Raw genomic sequence first — 22287 nt, forward strand, 5'->3', positions numbered from 1 at the left:
TATCTAGGTAAGACCCGCACAAATACTACGTCATCAGATTAATTGTTCAGTTTTATATGTAGTAATCTGGTGCACACATTGGTGGCATATATGCGAGGACTATTCACTATTCTCTCTTTGTCGATAATTTCCTATCACGCAACGTAATACTTGAATGGCCCGCAGATTTTATAATTTGGAATAAGAACATTCGTGAATAACATTTTAAACTCCAAATCCTCCACAAATTTATTTCATTAGATAATCTTATCAAAAGCTTTGAAAAGGTCAAGACAAAATTAATAAATTGGAAACACAGAAAGGGTTGGACATACCTTATTAATCGGGGAGTCCTTACTTACATACAGTCATACGTGACTTGTATCAGCTACCCTCATTCCATAAAACAAAAGAGTTAACAAAACATTTCTGAACTTTTGGAAAAAATGCTGCAAGAAATTTTTCGTCACCATTTGCGACGTGGCATCCTCGTCACTAAACGATCCGGACTTTATCTCGGATACTTTTTAGACTGGGATGACCAGATTGGTCGCGCTATTCCGTTACGGGGTGGCTTAAACTATCGACTTTTCCAGGCGGCCAGTTCCTTTGGAATGTTTCTATTTCTGCCAATTTTATTCCTTCGATGTTACCAACTTTACGTGACTGATCCACCCGTCGAAAGTAAAATGGCGATCAATTACACCTTCGTGGCGACCTTTCTGATGATAACGTTTCTTCAACATGCGGCAGTGCTGATAAGGCCAGACGGGCAGAAAAGCTTTGTGAACTGTTACGAAGCAATCTTGAATTTGGAACGGGACATGCAGCGTAATGGACACGATACATAGTTCTTTTGTTATCGCATGGCAATAAACTTATCACTGAGCGAAGGCAGTGTACGAAACTATCTAGTTTAATCTTATACTTAAGGATTTGAACGAAATTAAGTTTTTCGAACTAACTTGAAATTTGTTGTGCTTAGCTTATTTAGAGTTTCTATGAAAATTTCTATTTGGGTGCTTACACTATGTGACATTTTTTTACCATGCGATTTATTACCATTAATACCTATGCTATTATTGTCATATTCACAAATTTCAAACCATGTATTTAGAATCCATCCCAGAATTATACTACGACCGTGGCGCCTCCGTCGATCGAGCAGTCGCCATGGTAACCTTGTTTCCAAAGGTATAACTACAGAATTCCTACGTTAAATTATTTATTAATTTAAATATAAAATCGCTCAATTTTAAATTAATTCCCCAAGGTATTTTTCCACGGAATCGACTACGTAGTTCCAGTCATGTTTTTGATCGTCGGTCTATCTGAATCCTCCCCGTTGTACACTTTGCTCCGCGCCATCTACAACTTCGAAAAATTCTTACCTCATTATGTTCCCTTTATAGTTTTGATCTTATCTGGGGCGGCCACACTTATCGTTGGAACCGGAATACTTTGTACGATTTCCCTTTGCGTGCTCATTTTATGCTACGGGATCAGCTGTTTGTACGTCTGGACGCTGTTTTTGGTCCCGTTTTATTGCAGAAATCCATCCTTCATGAAACTTCGTGGGGGATTATCGTTCTTCGATTCGGTCAAAATTTACCGCGAGCTGCATGTCATGACGCTAATCGTGTCTGAGTTGGCGCGCGAGTTTTTGAATCCGTGCATGCACTATGCGACTTGCGTGGTCGTTTCGACGTTAGCCTTGTACCACGTGATTCTGCAATTTATGCCGCAAACGGTAACTGCGTCGCCGTTTCTGATTGGAATGTGCAGTATGGCTTTAGGGATTTGCGTGATGATTGAATTTTTCGCGATTTGCTTGATCGCACGCGCAGGCGCGGGTTCACAGCTGTTTCTTCAAAGATCGAAAAGGTTGCATGGGGATAATAAGTATGCGAGAAAAGTGTTTTCGGCACTGTTGCCGAATTCGATTAATTTAGAGTTGATAAGGTCCGTGGATACGTTGAAGAATGGGGTAGAGACGAATTTCTTTTTGAGGTTTTTTTCTTGTGTGACGGATAACACGTTAACGCTACTTTTGGCGATTAAGTAAATAGGTTTGTGGTGAATATGAGAACATGAACTAAATTAATTTTCCACATTTTTTTTCATCCATATTATATTGATATCCATATTTCTGTCATCCACATATTTTTCAGCCATATTTCAGAGGTGATATTCCGTCCTCTCCACATTTCGTCCCTAACCCGGGATCCGGACAAAATGAGTATAAAATGAATGTGGATTGGACGAAATGTGGGTGGAAAAATGTGGATGACCAGAAATATGGAAAGGGCAAAACGTGGATGCCTTGAATGTGGAAAACTGGTTATGGGGATTATGTGATATTCTTGTACTCGCCCTTCTAATCCTAAATAATTTAATTTGTCCCTATGCACAGTGCAAACTATAAAAATTTCAGGACCACGCCCCTGAGGGCTAACTCCTCAAACAGGGGGTGTCGTCGGTAAAAATGTTTGACGTATTTGTTGAGTCCCCCTGATTATAAATATGCATATACTGTTCAAGTTACACCCCCATGGACTTTTGGGATGTGTTCTGGTATTATATTATACTGTTTCATGTCTGTTCTAGAACATTGGAAGTTCTCATTACAATTTGAGATCTAAACCCGCACACATTGTCCAAAAATGTCCTAAAATGTCTCAGTTTCGGTGTTACACCAAAAAATAAGCCTCGTCTTCTGTATAAAAATTACGCATAAAGATTATGTAATTCCTATTTAAAATCTGCTGTGGAGAATGTAAGCAACTTTTTATATAAACTATACTTATAGACTACCATTTACAGTGTAAATTTTACATCGAATTTTAGGACGGAAATCGGAAATTTTGGGTCCGATTTGAAGTCGGTAATCCGGCTCTCAGAAATCTAATGATAGCTCCATGTAAAATTGTTACACCAGTCAAAGCTATATTTTTAATTAATCTAAAGAATTAAATTTTCCACATTTTTTTCATCCATATTATATTGCTATCCATATTTCTGTCATCCACATATTTTTCAGCCATATTTCAGAGGTGATATTCCGTCCTCTCCACATTTCGTCCCTAACCCAAATTTACAAAGACAATTTACAAATGATGAAAGTAATACACATAATTAATTAATTATATGTTCCTAACAATCAGACTATGATACGTGTGGCTTTTTCGAGCCTTTTCTTATTGAGGCAAATACATAACAACGAAAAAATTTGTATTGAACTGTTTTTCGCTTTAAAATTTCGGTTTAAAATTGCTCGCTACCACAGAATATAGATAAATAAACTTATTAAATGCCATAATAAGGAAAATAAATGTACGTACTTATAATTATTATGCAGACATGTATGTATATCCATATGGTGCCCATCTACACAATAAACATAGTAGAAACTGAATTTATTTACAAATTTTTACACATAGGAAGCAAATTATTTGCAACAAATAGTATAGCTTTTCATGGAAAAATCGTAATCATCTCTGCAAAAATTTTCATACGTGATGATGACGCAGTGTCAATGATTTCTCAGCCACCACCACCGCGCGGGCCAGAGCTGAAATTTATCTCGTGCTCCTTGTTTATGTACATTGCACATTGCTCAGCTGCTCGGCGATTTATTATTTTTTGCATTCGTGCAAAATAAAATGAAATATTTAACGTAAAAAATAACTAAAATTGAAAATAATTATGGCGACAATAACCACCACCACCCTTTGTGATAATTGTTGCTCCACCACGAACCCGTTAAATTTAGTGTCATCAATCTTCCATCAAGGTAATACTTTTAGATTTCCTAATGGTGTCACAGTGTCATCCTTAATTTCTGACCTTATCATTGCCTTATCATTAAACTTACTAATTTATGTTTCTCTCATTTCAGAAGAGAAGGACGACGGGGAAACGATTTCAATTTCGAACGGACTTTCCTCCCTGTTTTCGTACTGGATGGGGATAAACGACGATAAGGTCATTGACCTCACTGCTCCTCTCGTCCTCCAGTTCTGTCCCGGATGTGTCCACATATTTCGAAAACTTCACAAAATTTCACTACAATTTGCAAAATTGAGCAGCAAGGAGGGCCAAGTCGCTAAAAGGTTGGCGGAGCTGAGGCTGACCCAAAAAATTAGATTATCATCGCCTCCCCCCACTTTTAAGGGAGAAGAAGATAAGGTCAGGCGCTCACTACGAGGTCAAAGGAAGAAGCAGCAAGGTCACCCCGTGAAAAAGGAGGATAAAGCACAAGTTAAAGATGACCTTCTTGATGATAAGCATGACCTTGCATTTCATATTAAAGAGGAGGAGGAAGACGAAGAGGCAAATTTATCCGCCAGTGAGACGATTGATATTAATTCCGTTCAGCAGTACCGTGGCGATAAGATTCTGCCTGGAACGGAGGATACCATACATTTTGGTAAATTCACATGAAAATTGTACACTAGTTTCACGCGGTATAAATATTTATTAATTTCTCTTGCAACTTAATTGCTTCTATATTTCACTATCTAGACCATGGTACGAGCGAAACGCGTGATTTTGGAGGAGATAAACCTAATTTCATTGAGGCCGAAGACGGTAATTAAGTTTACAATTTCAATTTCAGCACTTTTAATTTTGTAAATTCTGTCAAAATTTATCCTACGATTTTTATTTTTAAAAATTAAATTCAAATTCTTGTGCAATTTTTCATTCTAATTTTTTTTATAGCTGGTGGTGACTTTGGAAGCGACTACGACGACGACTTTGCAATCGATCCCCTCAAATTATCCGGAAATGAATCCTCCTCCTCTAATTATTCGCCATCGTCCCCCTCCTCTGGCGACTCTGATAACGACATCGACGCCCCACCAAAACCGAACCAATGTCCAATTTGTTTCAAAACATTTGTCTCCCTGGAAACAAAAGACCGTCACTTTCGACAACAACACGACGAAACCTTTATCCCGCTACCTTGCCCTGTCGATAACTGTGACCTCACTTTTAAGCGGAGGGACCACTTAAGGAGTCACTTAACGAGGATACATCCCGGCGTTCCATTTCCTCCAGATCTGCAGCGCCAAACGTACAAGAAAAAGAAGAAGAGCGACGACGACGAGGGCGCAAAACGAATTCCGTGTCGTGTCGCCACCTGCGACAAGACGTACTCACGCACCGACCACATGCACTTCCACATGCGTGCCGTGCATCCAGAAGTTCCCATAGAAACGGAAAGAAGAGGAAAGACAAGAAAAACGGTAACCCCAAAGGTGAAAAAGGTCAAGGAAAAACGGATCCGCAAGAAAGTTGTCAGGATTAAGAAACCGTGTCCCGTTTGTGGCAAGGAATTTAGAGCGTGCAGTTTGAACACGCATATTAAAACGCACACGGATGAGGTACACGCATGATTTGCATATTTTATGAATGATACACTTCACGCAGAAATTTAGGGTACTCATTACGAGCTCGCTTTGTTAACAACATTAGCAAAAAAAATTACAAAAAATTTTGGTTTATAAATGAGTAGGGTCTTTTTGGGGGTCTGGTAGGCCACGGATCTTTTTGCACTCGATTCGGGCTTAACTATTGACTTCCTGCCCCAAAAGTGGTTGGAAGTAACTTTTTTCAACTTTGCGCAATTTATTTACTATTACTCTATCGTAACCTTCAAAATTAAAAAATAAAAACCCGTGGCCCCCCAGCACCCAAAAAAGACCCTACTCCTTCCTGTACGAACTTGTGCATGTCCAAACTAGGATTTAATTCGCAAATTTTTATTTATTAAATGTTTGTAATGAATAGCCATATTATTATAAATCCGCAAACTTACAAACTTTTGCAAAATTTTACGCAAAATTTAAAGGAAATTAGCTGGGATTTTTTTTAAACTTACTCAGATCTCAGATCAAGAGCGTACCTTCTTCTTTTACCTTCCTTAATTTGGAAAAAAATTGCAAAATTATGATACAAAGCGCACAGATTTTACAAGTTACCAATGACTGCGTGAAGTGAATTGGCTCAATATTTTCTAAAAATACCCATAATTTCTAAAAAAAAAAATTCAATTTTCTCCCATAGCGAAATCACCTGTGCAACACGTGCGGAAAACTGTTCCGGACCTCACGAATCCTCCGCCTTCACATAAACGACGTTCACATCGGAGAGAGAAAATATTCCTGTCACATCTGCGGAACGACTTTTGTACGAAAATCGGCCTACGACAACCACATGAAGAACATTCACGAGGAGGCGGAGAAACGCTGGATTTGTGAAACTTGCGGAAAAACGTATCGCCAAGAACACAACTTGAAGGAACATGTGAAAATGCATTCCAGCAAGAGTTTCGAGTGTCCCATTTGCCAAAAAATTTTTAGCAGGAGGGCCAACGTCCGGCTGCATGTGAAAGGAGTGCATGAAGGGGTCAAGCTAAGGCCGCCCAGAGAGAAGAGTAAAGCTGGAGGTGGTGGTGTACGTCGCGGGAGGATTTCGGGGGATCAGAGGGGCACGGAGTACGAGAGAGATGACGATAGTGTGGAAAGTGAAAATAACTATGAGCAATATCAGCACCACGCTTATCAAAGTGGTCATCATGTAACTCATCATCAGATGTATTCTTTATAAGTTCACTTATTAAATTGTATTTTAGTAATAATTCCATGACGAAATACAAGTTGAAGATAATTGTCGTAAAGTGACATTATGTATGGTAGAAAAATTATTTTCGAGAACGAATTTTCAAAATAAATATGTTCATTCAAATATACATTTTCAAAAATTTCCAATTACTACATAATTTTAATAATTTAACATTCCATGCGTTTATTATTTTACGTATTTCTTTTCTTCCATTCAATATGCAATTACACTTTTGATTGATATTAACTCCTACATACATATGTAAACCTGCTCGTGAGTAACTATATGCATGCGTTATTATGCATGGAATCCGCGTTATTGTATTGCAAATCTGGATATTTAATTCGGATCGGATTAAGACTTAACTAGATACATTATTTACCTATGTCTGCAAATATGTATTCGCATTATGCCTATGTTGTACATACATATCTACATACATATAAATATTAATCTCACGTATGGGATGGTATTCGTTGTGATCGATCATCTATGTAAGACTTCAACTCTACCCAATTTTTTCATGTTTTCTCCATACATACATGCATGAACAAATAAATCGCTAGCTTACAGATAATTTTCATGCAGGGTGAACATGTATATACATAATTTAATAGGTGATTTCCAACACATTTTTTGCCCATGATACATTTTTTTAGAAATGGGCTTTACGAACGATCAAGGTTTAAACAGTCAAAAATTTGAAAAATGCACCCAAGTGGATTTTTGAATTAATTGACCAGATTTTTGAATACCCACCAAGACACGTACATTTTAGAAAACTTAAATTTTTTTACGATAACGTCGAAATCCGACATAATCACTTCATTGCTTCGCAGTGACAATAATGACAACAAATGTAATTAAAATTACTTGTCTTATCTTTCAAATTGATTAAATTGGATTAATGCCTGCTCACTACAGGTAGTTAGGATTAACAATGAGGTACATACATACATAGTTCATGGTAAAACAATTTCGGTACATCAAACTAGCTGACAAACATTCATCCGAAATTATGAACCTAAATATGTAATTACATATTATTCAGATAAAGTGGAAGTTTGAATTAATACAGTATTAAACATTTTTATTTGCACAATTTTTTTCAACAGGCCTGACGCATACATAGTTTAATTTGAGGTAGGTTATATAACTGACCATTAACAAAGTGAGGTCATCCACATTGTGGCACAATGTGAAAACGTGATTTTGGCAGTTGAATAGGTGCACTCAACGCACGTAAATATTTGTGAAAGTAAAACTTTTGACACAAATTTAAAAATTGGAAGAAATATATAATTTCAGGCAATTCACGCAAGTTTTGTTAACATTGTAAAATCTGAAAATTCTGTAAACTTTTTGTAAAATTTTTGCAAAATTAAAAAATATTTTAAGAAAAAAATAACTTGCGCATTTTTGTGAGCTTGCTCAGGTGTCTTTCTATTTTGTAAAATAATTGTACAAAATTTCCAGATTTTACTAGTTCCTAATAAATTGCTTCTTCATATTTGATATTTGTTTTCGGTTGGTAGGTAACTGTTTAAAAAATCACATCCAAGTTTTCAAAATATTTTTGTAACGGATCCCATCGTTCGTAATTTTTGGGAAAAATTCTACAGATGTCCAAATTGTCACAATGCTTACTAACTGATTAAATTATTTAATACGGATTAACGCTGCACGTTCACGTGGCTTCTGAATTTTTAACGTGATCTGCTCAAGCCAAGCGGACATAGTGTACATCGTGATGAAATTTGCTGTATAAGCTTACCGATAACATAGGAAAGATTTTAATTCATAGGGGACACTCACGACCTGTCGTTTGAGTCCAGGGTACCCACCATGTTTTTTAGAATCTACTAGGACCCCACATGAAGGATTCATTCATATTTCCGTGTAAAACTCATATTTAGCGTCGTGCCGTGGCGCCAAACTTAAAAATTTGCATTTTCGACCAACTTCAAACCCCATAACTTTTGCAGTTTATGTCGGATTTTCAAAACTTTATGCTTAAAATGATTACAAAAGTCGAAATTTTTGAGAAAAAAAATAAAATTAAAAAATTTATAATTTTTGAGATATTTTTAGCATTTTTTCGACGAACCCCCATTTCTAAGAAAATTACGAAATTTTGCGAAAAGTTAAAAGCGATAATTTCGGAAAAAATTTCATGGGATAACAAAGTTGAACTCCTTGTCATGATTTTTCCCGAAAATTTTGAAAATCCGTCCAGGATTTCAAAAGTTATGGCCGTTTAAAAAATAAAAACATTCAAATTTGGCGAATTTGGCGCCACGCCATGGCGCCAGATATGAGTTTTACACGGAAATATGAATGAATCCTTCATCTTGGGCCCTAGCAGATTCTAAAAAACATAGTGGGTACCCTGGACTCAAACGACAGGTCGTGAGCATACCTGTGCAGCTTCACTCAATTTAGGGAAATTGAGGCTTCATTCACGATGAGGGAGTGAAGGAGAGTGAAGCTGAGTGAGGGAGTTGAAAAATTTGATCGAGTGAGTGAAGGTGAGTGAGGGAAGCTGACAAGGGACACTCACGACCTGTCGTTTGAGTCCAGGGTACCCACCATGTTTTTTAGAATCTACTAGGACCCCAGATGAAGGATTCATTCATATTTCCGTGTAAAACTCATATTTGGCGACGTGGCGTGGCGCCAAATTCGCCAAAATTGAATGTTTTTATTTTTGAAACCGCCATAACTTTTGAAATCCTGGACGGATTTTCAAAATTTTTGGCAAAAATCATGACAAGGAGTTCAACTTTCTTATTCCATGAAATTTTTTCTAAAATTATTGCTTTTAACTTTTCGCAAAATTTCGTAATTTTCTTCGAAATGGGGGTTCGTCGAAAAAATCCTAACAATATTGCAAAAATTAGAAATTTTTTATTTTTATTTTTTTGTCAAAAATTTCGACTTTTGTGATCATTTTAAGCATAAAATTTTGAAAATCCGACATAAACTGCAAAAGTTATGAGGGTTTGAAGTTGGTCGAAAATGCAAATTTTTAAGTTTGGCGCCACGCCATGGCGCCAAATATGAGTTTTACACGGAAATATGAATGGATCCTTCATCTGGGGTCCTAGTAGATTCTAAAAAACATAGTGGGTACCCTGGACTCAAACGACAGGTCGTGAGTGTCCCTTGTGAGACGAGAAATGAGTGGAATGAAGGGTGAAGGAGTGAAGGAGATGAAGGCTTCATCTTTTTCACTCCTTCGTCTCCGGGGAAGAAGGGCGAAGTAATATAGGGTAGATAATTAGTTTACATACTGAAGTTACCGCGGGCATATGAAAATAGTTAGTCTCATTTCACCCCAGGAAATTCTCGCGTTGCCCCAGCCTCGTGCTACATTACCCAAGCCCAGTCTCACATTGCTCCAGCCCAGTCTCACATTGCCCCAGCCCAGTCTCACATTGCCCCAGCCCAGTCTCATATTGCCCCAGCCTATTCTCACATTGCCCCACTAGATGGCGCCAAAATGCTTAAGTTATGACGACACGAGGGATTTAATTGAATGAAAGAAAGAGTGAGGAAAATAGCTGAGTGAGGGGAATGAGTGAGTGAGAGTTAGTGAAGGAGTGAAGGGAATGAAGGAGTGAGAATCAGATTTGTCAGTGAGTGAAGCCTCACTCAGCCTTCCTTCACGCGAGTGAGGGGAGTGAAGGGCAACTTGGCTCGATGTGAAAATGAGTGAAGTTGAGTGAAGATAAATTCACTTGCACAGGTATGGTCGTGAGTGTCCCTTGTCAGATTTATTAATGAAATATGTATGTTAAAATCGGTGCAACATTGACCCATAATAATTTGCAACAACGCTAATTTTTTCCGACATCCCCTTCACTATGTGCACAGTTTGGCGTGAATATGCCTAATATGAAGTACATCTGTACATAAATATGTATGCAAATTCTTTCTTTTTTGCTATAGGAAGTTACCTAGGCATGCAAATATGCAGGTACCCATAAATAGACCCAGTAGCAATTTCAGGTACATTACATACCTGGTAAGTTTCCAGTGCAACTTTACACATTTGCGGATGAGGTCTCAACGATTGTTGTGATATGTAAATGAACTTGTTCCTTAATCGGCTGGCTACCTCCACAAAAGTTGAGGTAGGTTGATGCCGATGGACGAGTTTTGCCTAAGAAAAGCATCACATGCTTTCTTACATGGCTGATAAATACTGCTAAACGTGACGTCATTGACTCGATAGAATGATCCATTTGAAGTTAATTAATAATTGGTTTCGCAAAATTTAGATTTTTACACCCAATTTCTACCCGTTAAATATTTTTGAGAATTTCATATGATGAAATAATTTCCAGGTCCACAATAATCGAAAGACTACAAATTATTGTCTCATACAGTTAATGATTGTTAAATTTGGCCAGCATGGGAAATTCTTTCGGGATCGTGCAAAAATAAAATACGACATGAAAACTAACGTTTTAACGCCTTATATGAACTACGAACTGGGGAATAAGTCACCCTGGGAGATATTCAGAGGGTCTTACAGCTTAAATCTGTCCCCTCTTTCTTGTACGCGGTCCTTTAACAAGATCCTCTCCATTTTTACGTACTTTTTTACTTGTTTGATCCGATTTGTGTATGATTGGTACCCCAAAATATCACGTATCAATGTCATGCATAACTACTGATCTGCACATCTGTACTAATAAGACTATGTACATATGCAATTATTAATTTAAACCTCGTACGTATTTGCTTGGCTTATGTATACCCATAAGGTTTAGCTTATCCATTTTTGTGGTACTTGGATTAAGTTTTAATTATAACTAATTAAATTTGATATTTGATTTGATGTCCAGCGAGGGCGTTTCTTAGCCAGGCTGATACTGACTTATAAATTAGACTGTTTAAGCAGATGCATTAATTCGTATGTACCGGCGTTATTGCGATCTGGAGTCAAAAGTGACAGTAGTACCTCTGCCGAATTCCAGTCGATGCTATATAAAATGTTCCGAATTGCGACGATTAGCATTAGTTTCTTCAGATTAGTCAAGCAAGATAATAATTTCTGGAATTTTCAAAATTGGAAAAATGAAGATAAGTACAATTTGGGCAAGCCTGGCTCTGCTGGCGGCGTTCATATTCGGAGTTTTTCAAGTGTCCATCGCTCACTTAAACCCGGCCTGCAGTAAGATACCGATGACACCAGGATGCACTCATAAAGCGAGGTAAAATCGATAAAATTTTGAGATAGAAAGCTGTAAAACTGCTTCAAATTTTCGAAACTTTTAATTCTTCTGTTGTTCATAATTTTGAACATTTTGATAGAAATGTGATCCAATTTTCACCGTTAAGCGGATGTGTGTAGCTATACCAGATTCGTAAATCTGCTTTAAGTGAAGAACACGTTTTAAGACAAATTTGTTTAAAATGCGTCACAATTGAGCAAATTCCGAAACTTTTAGTTTTATTTACTTCTTCCGTTGCACGTACACATATTCATATTTCTGCAAATTTTTAATACAAAATTTCAAAAATTTTGCACCAAACATATTTTATTTGCATTTTGTGCTATTTTTTTTACAGTCAAGTAACCCCTTCCGTCCCATTGTGCCCGCTCCCCTTCAACGAATGGTCCATAGCTGCCCGCGCCGTGCCGGGCAACTCTCCCCGCCCCGGCGGCTCCATCCCGCCCTGGTTCAATCGGGCTCTTGCCCTTCGCGGGCAACAGGTCGCTTCGGAATTCCGAGTGCCCTGGTACATCTCCATGTTTTTCGGCATCCTCGTCGAACTCAACATGCCCGACGTTCGGAACCCCCTCATGTTCAACAAGAAGCAGACGACCGGCGCGGACAACGCGAAGCGCGACATGGCCACCCTCATGCAGGTAAGGATGGAGCCGTGTCAAGCCAATATATGTCATATTTGTCACATTTTGACCGTCCAATTTGTCACAATTCCAATGTGACCGACATTTATGATATATACGATATTTTAGTTGTACTCATTACTGCTGTAATCCAAGCAATGAATTGGAAATTTGAGCACTTTTCGGAAAATAAATGTCCGATACCCTGACAAATATGGCAAATATCATATTTGTCAAAATTAAAATTGTCATAAATGTCCAATTTGTCGAATATTAAAAAAACGACATTTATGACACTTTTAATTTGCCATATTGGTCACAAATTTTAATTTTGACATTTCTGACATACCGATTTTATCAATGACATGTCATGCAGGGCGTCGTCTGGACGCGAGACTACTTTCATTCCATGCCAATCGAGGGAAACTCCTCCTTCATCGATTCCATCCAGAACGTCCACGCGATCCACACCGACGTCGCGCGGCGCGCGAACGCTAAATTCGCGAAGGAAGGCTGCATCGTGCCCCGACACGAGTACGCCAACCAAACGACGAATGACGTTATGTGGGACGCGTTCGAATCTGATTTGAAGAATTCAAACATCCCGGCGTCGCAACGTGTCCCGTCCCCCACGAACTGGCCGACCTGCCCGACCCCGACGGACTGCGGGGCGTGTAAAGCTTGCAAAAAATGTGAACCTTGTAAAGGAGGCGGGGGGAAATGTAAGACGAAATGTACGGAATGCGCGGGATGTAAGGCGTGCAAGCAGAAGGCCGCGGCGGGTTGTGAGGATCAGGTCAAGTCGTATAATTGCGGGGCGTGCATGTGTGACGCGAAAAAGGGAAATTGCGGGGAATGTAAGAGTTGTACTAGCGCCCAGAAATGTTTGAATTTCGTCCCGCCAATGTTCAATCAGCAATCGATGCTGTTTGTGGTGTATCTTTTTACGGCGTATCCGGTTCTGTTTGGGAAGGATTTGGCGATTAGTGCGTGTGAGGCGGATTTGTGGGCGTTTAATCATCTATTTGCTGCGGTTGGGTAAGTCACTGCTAACAATTTGTCGAGGTTCTGTTTGTAGGCGGGTTTTAAATTCGAATTTTTGTCTGTCTCAACTTTCCCCTCTTCTATGTATTCAAATGGCGATTGTGAAATGTTGTCATCTCCGTGGGTTTTTACATGGTGAAGATTTCATTGAATTTACTAATGGATAATTTTTAGCCCTCCAAAGTTAGATAAAGTTTGGACAAAAAAATCCGAATTCTAAATCCGCATACAATGGAACCTTAATGAACCAATTTAACTTTTTGGTATAATTTGCATATAATTAATTTCCACAATTTAGCTACGGCCTGGGGATCGATGACAAGTACAACGCTTTACTTCAACCCGACATCAAATCGGCTAGGATTTACTATAAAAAGATGCATGAGGAGATCGTCATTCCGAGCTTGTTCCAATTCAACAAACAGTCGAGACTCATGATGGATAATGTTTTCAAGGTTTCAAATTTTTTGGGGGAATTTTTGTAGTTAAATCTCAAAATCCCCCAATTGAATTAATTCGTGTTATAATTTCAGGGTCTGTCCTCCCTAACACGAGATCTTTTATCGCCCACCTTTTTGCTGCATCGTTTCGTCCACAACTTTTTGAACCAGCCCGCGCCTCGGCTGAAAGCGCTGATGACCAAGAAAGAGCGGGATCTTGACAGCACGTTGGATTCCTACTTGCCCCAATTCATGAACAGCGCGAACTATCGGAGCGTGGCAAACGGGGCGCTGCACGGCTTTCTGGCCACCACGACGAACACCTTGTTTAAAGGAAATTGTAAAGATGACAAGATATCTTCAAAGAAATGTTTCGTCTAATGTGGATACATTACAATGAATAAGGAGAAAATTGAAATGCTTGCTAATTTTTGCAAAATACGTATACAATTTCGAAATTAAATTTCCAAGTGAAGGTGTAAATTTTAATGATTTTGCATCATCGTTCGCATTTCTGGGGAGTTATTTTTATTATATTTGCATTGAAATTTCCATTAAAAAACAGTCTGTTAGCCAATAATGCCAAACAGTTAAACAATCGTAAAATTTTCATAACTTATGCCCTGGCTACACTACCGACGTAATATTCTAGAGTTTACTGGTAATATGGGAAAATGCATAAGGCCAGCTACATGTGTAACTTGCAACCAGTTCAGAGTTTACTCCAGAGTTTTACTAGTAAAATTTCACTAGTAAAACTCTAGAGTTCAGAGTTTTACTACGAACTCCAGCTATACCAATATGCTACTTCAGCGTTAAACATTGAAATTTTAAGCGCGATTTCCAATTTAATGACGAGAGTCCACTTATTTTTCCAAACATTAATTCTTCGTCTTCATTTAATTTATAAGAACATTTAAATCAATGGAGTCGCAAATAAATATCGAAGTTGTTGGTAAAAAAAGCAAATCATTTTTCGCAAGACGAGAACCTCTCATTAATACGGATTTGGGGATCGCCTGAAAATCAGACTACAGGCCATGACGAAATTCTTCGACAGTGGAGCGACATATTTTGAAATTCAGACACGAAAATTAAATGAAAATTGAAAGCCCTGAAAATTGATAGCCATGAAGAGTGAAAGAGAGCAATAAACATGTACTAAATATGATAAAGTTTTATGTACGTATTTATTTTTCTGCTATAATATGATAATTAACAAATTGTAAATACAGTTGAAAACAACGACTCTTCATTCGCTATTTAATTAGTAATTAAAGGGCCACAGATTTTCATTCATTGGCAAAAGAGCGTGCCATATGGTCACGTTTTTCTTTTGCGGATGTAGATACGTAAGCGAAACTCGATAAGCCCAGCAAGACCTTCTCTTCTTTACTTTTCCAGAGTTTCGCACTCTCAACAGGGTCTTCACTTGATGGAAGGGAAATGGTGATAATATAGTCAGTCCTGGACGTCTAATGAAATTCCAAGAATGAAAAATTGACGAGCTAATTATTGTTAAATCCATGTCGAAAGTTCAACCCTTTCTCGACACTTATTTTAAACTAAATTATTATTTTTTAGATGGTAAATTTTTAAAAGTCCCACCTCTGAGAAATAACTCTGAGATTTGGTACCCTGAAAATTACAACGGTACAAAATGCAATGTGGCTGGAGTTTTTATTTCAGCGTTAAACTCTAGAGTTAACTCTGAAAAAATTTACGACAGTAGTGTAGCCAGGGCATTATGTATTTTATTTAACATTCCCTGGGTTTAATATTTTGATTGCTTGCAACTTCATACATAATTAAAGTCTTGACTAAAATTTAATTCTTATTATAATTTTGACCTGATATAGAATTGGTAATTTTACATTATTGGAGGAAAAGGTGGTTGAAATATTAAACACAACCCAGAAAATTAAGTAATACGTCATACCCTGAATTTCTCAAGGTGATGCTTACCGATAAAAACCCGTATAAATTGCATTATTTCTTAGCATACGTACATAAATATCCATTTTTAATAATCTTTATATTCTAAGAAATTTTAAGTCATGGTGAACATATCGTTTTCGAACTCATCCCCCTTATTTTCTAGAAGGTTCTGCAGCTCATTGTGGTGTTTTAAGCGTTGGTAGATAAGGGTAGAAATTTCCATGTTAATATCCTCCACAACATCGGGTGGCAACTTGGACAACATTCTGTCATAATTTTCATACATTGATAAATACTTGAGGTGACCAGACGGTGTAATTTTATCTAGAGTAATATCCTGTTTTCTGGAAGCGCTTAAGTTTAAAATACTGGAATTCGATGGAAATCCCTGTTCGAAACATAAATATTTCGACGCAATTTAGAATTTTTTCGGGTAGAAATTAATTTACTTAAGCAGATTGGAATTACCACGCTCTGTTCTCTACTTGAGGTTGATGTTGCAGTACTGATTGAATTTTTATGGCCACGTGGCACAAATTCGTACCCGTTCTTGTCCAGGGTAGAATTTGCAGACATCAACGTGGAATGGCTGGCATTAGACATGGCACACTGGTCACTCATAGTCTCCACTAGTAAACCGATTTCTGCCTATAAATGTCGTAATTATTTTCTTATTACAGCTTGTGAATAAATTTACTCAAAAATTTGTACATTATTATTAATTTGTGCAAAATTATTATGTTTGTATCATCACAAAGCATATATTGATATGCATATTTATTTATACTTACGTCATGATTTGCTATTTCGGCAATAGAATTTAGAGCCAATGAAGTTTTAGATGTGTCTACTAACTCCCATTTCTTTCTACTATGCTCAATTAGGTTCTGAAATGAAACACATTTTTAAACCAGACTCATATACATACATATTTAAATCACATCTCAAGTATAATTAAGGAAATTGAGTATTAACCAGAATAGTGGATCTCGTAGTGTTGGATACTTCCCCACCATCGGCCAGCAATTGTAAGGATTTCAACGTTTTTCCCGTCCATTTGGCACAATCTTTGTGCAATTTTTCTCCTGATGTTTTCAACAATACGCAAAGACTTTTCAGGCTTTCGTCATCTTTTGTCGCTAAAAATTTCAAAATTTATCAATTCATCAAACGAAATTGGGAAAAATTGTTGGAATATTTATGAACTCTTAGAAATATAGGATTAAAATGATACTAACAATGCAAGTCTTTTAGGTGTACAACTCAGATCTGGTTGGGACCAATTTTATTTTGTTCACCACAAAAAATAAGCATACCCGTATTTTTTCATTTTTCATAATGCGCTAATTTAAGCGCGGGGCGCGAATTTTAAAACATTTTTCAGCCCAAACCTAGGTTTTTAAAAATTCTGTAAATTTTCGAATTTTTGCGCGAGTCCAAAAATTCGAAAACATGTGGGCTTCAGAATGACCTACTTGACTAATGAAAAATCCACATGCATTATTTTTTGAAAAATTAAAAATTTGAAAGAGTTTATAATTTTAATGAATTTCAAAAACTGGCAAAAAATTTTGAAAATCAAATTTCGAGACAACTGGATTTTTCATAAGTCAGGTAAGTCATTCTGAAGAGACATGTTTTCGAATTTTTGGATTCGCGCAAAAATTCGAAAATTACAGAATTTTTAAAAACCTAGGTTTTGGCTGAAAAATGTTTCAAAATTCGCGCCCCGCGCTCAAATTAGCGCATTATGAAAAATGAAAAAATACGGGTATGCTTATTTTTTGTGGCGAACAAAATAAAATTGGTCCCAACCAGATCTGAGTTGTACACGTAAAAGACTTGCATTGTAAGCAGCATTCATATATAACTATAAAATAGTACTGGTAAGTAATACCGGGTAGTAATTACTCGGTATTCAAGTGTCATCCTGTTCGTGACAAATTATCATGGATCGGTTTAATTTTAATACCAAACGGTAGCAACTTTAACACCGAGAAATCAATACCCCGGACCATACCAAATTTCTAACAGTGTATTTACAGTTAGTTACCCAAAAGTTTGTTAGTGCACGCCACGACGAACTGAAATTCCAAGATATTCGTATTGAATAGTTCCCCTATGAACCTCGCATTTGCACGGAAATGTTGCCTCCAAATAGTAACTTCATCTTCAAGAGACCCCATGGATTTTTGTGCTTGGCGACTAGAGCCTTGAGTGGTTTGAGCACGCATTAATTGGTCTTCGATTTCTTTAATTCTTACACAATTTTCTGTATTGTACAAAAACTCTTCTTCACATCGAATTCGTATCTTTGACTGGAAAACTTTACGCGATGGGTATGACTTAGAGCAGAAAATTTGAACCTAAAACCATAAATTTATTATTGACAAATTGTTTTCAAAATTTCGGGAATATTTTGTAATTATGAAGTAAACCTATTACCAAACTTGCACAAGCCTTCGTGAGTGCTACGGTGTGAATAATCTTGCTAAACATTGTGTCGATTATGGCAGTAATTTGATTATCAAATTCTTGCGGGGATAATCCTTGAAAGTCTTTCGCAATGTTGTCAACGTTGTCGATCGTTAGTTTATTTAGGATGTGACAAATCTTATCTCCGTTAAGATGCTATGATTTTTGGAAACGAATACATTTTAAGGGCAACATTTTTTTCTACATTTTAATAAAAATTGTAGTTACCAAAGTTTGTTTTGACTCCACCCCCACGGTTTTATCAAGCTCTACAGGATTTCCTTCCTCAGACTTCCAGTTTTTCGCTCTTCGTTTTAAAACATCCTACCAGAAGGTTTTAAGTTATTTGTATGTATGGATCACAGTTATGCATATATTTATGTACTTATAAACTCTTAAAAATTATGTTACCCTTTTGAAATGTAAATGCAGCCTCAAGTCTATTCTTCTAAAAGCAAATTATTTGCACTAAATCGTGAATAAGCTTTGCTCCTTATCAAATAAACATTTCCCCGGATTTAGTATAGTTTAAATACTTACAATGTGAGAAGATTAATTACAAGATTTGGGATTAAGATTTTTGTTAATTATTATCAACACTCTGATAACAAAATTCTTAAAATGTTAAATTTCAGAGACAAAATATCGGTAACTAATGGAAATTTTCCCACTGCAAATTTTTTAATTGTAGCGTGATATTTAAATCATCTTGTGCTTTGTTAATTTCATATGTATATAGCATTCAGATTTCATTCACAAGGGTAACATGATTCTTAAGAGTGTACTTAACTTACTAAAATCTCATTTTTTGATTCTGTTGAGACACCTTTCATGCGATAAATCTTTTCAAGATTTAGGAACAAATTTGTCGCCCATTCCACAAAGTTTTCAGTTCTTGCCGATTTTGCAACATTATTCGCCACGGTTGAAACCTTTATCAGTCTTACTTTCTCGTCTAGTGAGGGTCCAATTGTGTTAACCAAGGCGCACAAAGCCACCAGACTTATGTCATCAGTTTGTTCTGGAGTTAAAAAAAAGAACTTTTTTACAAAAAAGTTGGCAGTTTTGAAAACGCCTTTCAGAAAACGATAACACTTACTTAAAATTGCATTAGCGGTGTCCATCAGGGTTTGATTCGGTATCACAGCCATGTTAAAGAATTCACCGATAAGTGTGACATTACCAACGATTACTTTTATGCATTTGGCCTTCATGAGTTTCAAAGGTGCTCCCAATATTTCAAAATCTTGACGGCCTGACCCAGCACGACAAACTTGATCGATCTGTTTTGCATTTACTAGGACCGATTGTAAATCTGTTTGTAGTCTGTCAAGTACTTTTGTCCTTAACGTTTTAAGCACAACGTTAGATTTGTGAACCTAAAGTTGGAACAATAAATGCAAGTTACCCTCGTAAAAAATAATGTTACCCATTTGAAAAGTAAATCCACTTTAAATACTGTATTAAGTAAGCTATGTACACAATAATATATTAAATCTAGAGTTAACTTTACTCTGGGTTTAGGATAGTTTACTTAACATACTTATCATTCAGAGTTAACTTTTTAAAAGGGTAACATTATTTTAACAGTGCACATCTCAAAATATTAGTTTCGCCGCAGTAATAATTGTTTGAGAAATGTTTACTCACCAATTTTGCATATAACCCAGACGTATAAGGTTTACTGACAACCTTATCGAGAATAACGGTAACCACCACGTTTATTAAGGGATCCTTCCCTTCTAATCGTAAATTGATAAACTCGCTTAAAACTTGGTCGAATGTGTCAATCCGAAGTTTGTTAAACAGTTGACGAATTGTTAGCTCGAAATTCTGAAATTGATACGTAAACGATCACGCTAATAAAATAAATTTAAACAGTCATTTAAATATGCAATATAAATATCCACTTACTTCCATGACGAGTCTGATTGAATGTGGACTAGTAATTTTAATTAACTCGAAACCGAAAGAAATGCGAATTTAAGAATGAACACATGTATACACAAACTTTGTGACACAAAGTAATACTTATGTAATACGTACGTATGGCCGGTTTTTGTAGCAACATGTACACAATGTTCTTTCCTCGAACATGTGTTTGACGCAGCTACCCACAGAATTATAGGTGGGTATAATATGTACAATGCACATATATCTGTATGTATGTATACATGTGGGTATTTCTTTACGTATTACATACAATACATTTTTATGCATTTATTGTATGGAAGTATGTTCATATGGTTGAAAAGTGGCACAGATGAGAAATGTAGCTTTGTTAGAATGTAGCTTTATAGTTCCATATATCCCTTATCGTGTGGAAAAGTGGTGGTGCAGAGATATGAGAGACAAAGCAGATATGAGACATTGGGTTTTATTCAAGCATGCAATTACACATGCAAGTTTGGCATGTATTTGTGTATGAATATTTACTACTTTTTATAGCATGATTGTTAATGACGTGGTGTTATTTTTACACGGAAATGTAAATGGATTGGGTGACTGGTATTAATTGCTGGGTCCAAATCCTTAAGTGCAACATACCTTGGTAACATGATTGTACTGACATCAGTTTATGTTCAATTGCATAAATACAATGAACAGAGTAAAGACTTGGCCAAATATCTGAAATTATTATGCAAACTATATAAATAAATAGATCGGTAGGTATGAATATGTACATATATATGTACCATTGCCGGTAGTTTTACCCTGCCACCATGGTGATAAGTTTATACACGACTGGTACTAACTTTGGGTACCACACTAATATATATTTTTTACTCTGTGGGACAGCTACTACCAGCAGGATAACACATTTATGTATTACTATACTGGTAAAGAGGCATGTCGTCACCGCTGACCTTGTTTCTTATGATGCACATTCTTAAAAAATAAAATTACTAATTAACTAAATGTCTTACATATGTACTTACACTTAAGGTTAATGAGTTGTTCAGCTTGGCATAACCACTTAGTGAAATTTCCGTTGGAAAAAGTGACAATTCGGTGTAAATGCTTTTTATCTAGGATTAAATAAAGTGCATACATAAATCTTTTAAAACTATTAATGTTTTAATTATTACCTAATGTTCATTAAACCCCATTACGGGATCATTCGGGGTATTCATTGTTCATTCGTAAAATACATACATAAGTGACAAAGAAAGCTTTTTGCCAGCATACTACAGTTCAGTCAGCAAAAATAGCGTAAATAAGGTTAATATTTTTATTTATATGAATAAACTATACTTTGCAACCTTAAGGTTACCAAGACAATTGGGAATACCTGCATTATTACAAAAATACCCCCCGTATTGTACACAAATAGCGCAGTGTCCGAAAAACGTTGCCAAATAAAATTGCACTGAGCCAAATTGATGCCGCTTTCTTACCTCATTTCTCGTCCAGACTTGATTCTTGATTTCTTGTAGTTCTAACTCTTTTAGAATGTCTGCAATTCCCTTTTCCTGTAAAATTACGTCTTTTAATTGGCAATTACTCTTTAAGGGATGTTCATAAATTATGTAACGAAAAAATCGCAATTTTCTAGACCCCCTCCCCCCTTTAACACGTGTCACAGAAACAGCATATCCTCCGCCCCTTTTTACGTTATATAATTTTTGGACGTCCCATCAAAAAAATTGCATACACATTCCAACCAATTCATTTACCTCTGCCGTAATTCGCACTCCTGCCCGAATTTTTAAGAAGACGCGATACAGTGAAAAAATACTGAAAACCGACATACTACCCACCAACAGGTAATAATCGGCGTTACCCTCGATCAACAACATTAAGGAGATGTAAACGGTCGAAGAGGCAAACCAAATCGACAACATGACCGACAGTAATTGTGACGGGGCTAAATATTCCCCGGCTAAAACAGCCTGCCCCCGAATGCTGAGGAGTAGTCTT

The 22287-nt window shown here is 36.8% G+C and overlaps 3 protein-coding genes across 4 annotated transcripts; 2 read left to right on the forward strand and 1 right to left on the reverse strand.

The window, feature by feature from the left end:
* Positions 1–3557: 3557 nt before the first annotated feature.
* Positions 3558–6733, forward strand: LOC110855265 (zinc finger protein 16). Of its 2 annotated transcripts, none has more exons than XM_022103681.2 (5): positions 3558–3772; positions 3881–4408; positions 4504–4569; positions 4702–5366; positions 6049–6733. In XM_022103681.2, exons 1-5 carry the CDS (start codon positions 3685–3687, stop codon positions 6589–6591), a joined length of 1890 nt encoding a protein of 629 aa, XP_021959373.1. In that variant the 5' UTR covers positions 3558–3684; the 3' UTR covers positions 6592–6733. The 2 variants fall into 2 exon arrangements, with proteins under 2 accessions (XP_021959373.1, XP_021959372.1); XM_022103680.2 differs by having other exon boundaries at positions 3559–3772; positions 3878–4408.
* Positions 6734–11622: 4889 nt separating this feature from the next.
* LOC110855297 lies at positions 11623–14443 on the forward strand. The gene is made up of 5 exons (XM_022103717.2): positions 11623–11828; positions 12187–12487; positions 12846–13507; positions 13812–13968; positions 14047–14443. The coding sequence occupies exons 1-5, from the start codon at positions 11692–11694 to the stop codon at positions 14332–14334; spliced, it is 1545 nt and encodes a 514-aa protein (XP_021959409.1). The 5' UTR covers positions 11623–11691; the 3' UTR covers positions 14335–14443.
* A 1317-nt stretch (positions 14444–15760) lies between these two features.
* LOC110855298 lies at positions 15761–20489 on the reverse strand. The gene is made up of 11 exons (XM_022103720.2): positions 20281–20489; positions 20017–20199; positions 19466–19745; positions 19161–19387; positions 18595–18690; positions 18337–18522; positions 17945–18257; positions 16867–17030; positions 16683–16778; positions 16360–16539; positions 15761–16279 (listed from the first exon to the last, which is right to left on the reverse strand). Exons 1-11 carry the CDS (start codon positions 20284–20286, stop codon positions 16004–16006), a joined length of 2007 nt encoding a protein of 668 aa, XP_021959412.1. The 5' UTR covers positions 20287–20489; the 3' UTR covers positions 15761–16003.
* Positions 20490–22287: the final 1798 nt, after the last annotated feature.

Source organism: Folsomia candida, unplaced genomic scaffold (genome assembly GCF_002217175.1).
Source record: "Folsomia candida strain VU population unplaced genomic scaffold, ASM221717v1 Fcan01_Sc012, whole genome shotgun sequence".
Classification (NCBI taxonomy): Eukaryota; Metazoa; Arthropoda; class Collembola; order Entomobryomorpha; family Isotomidae; genus Folsomia; species Folsomia candida.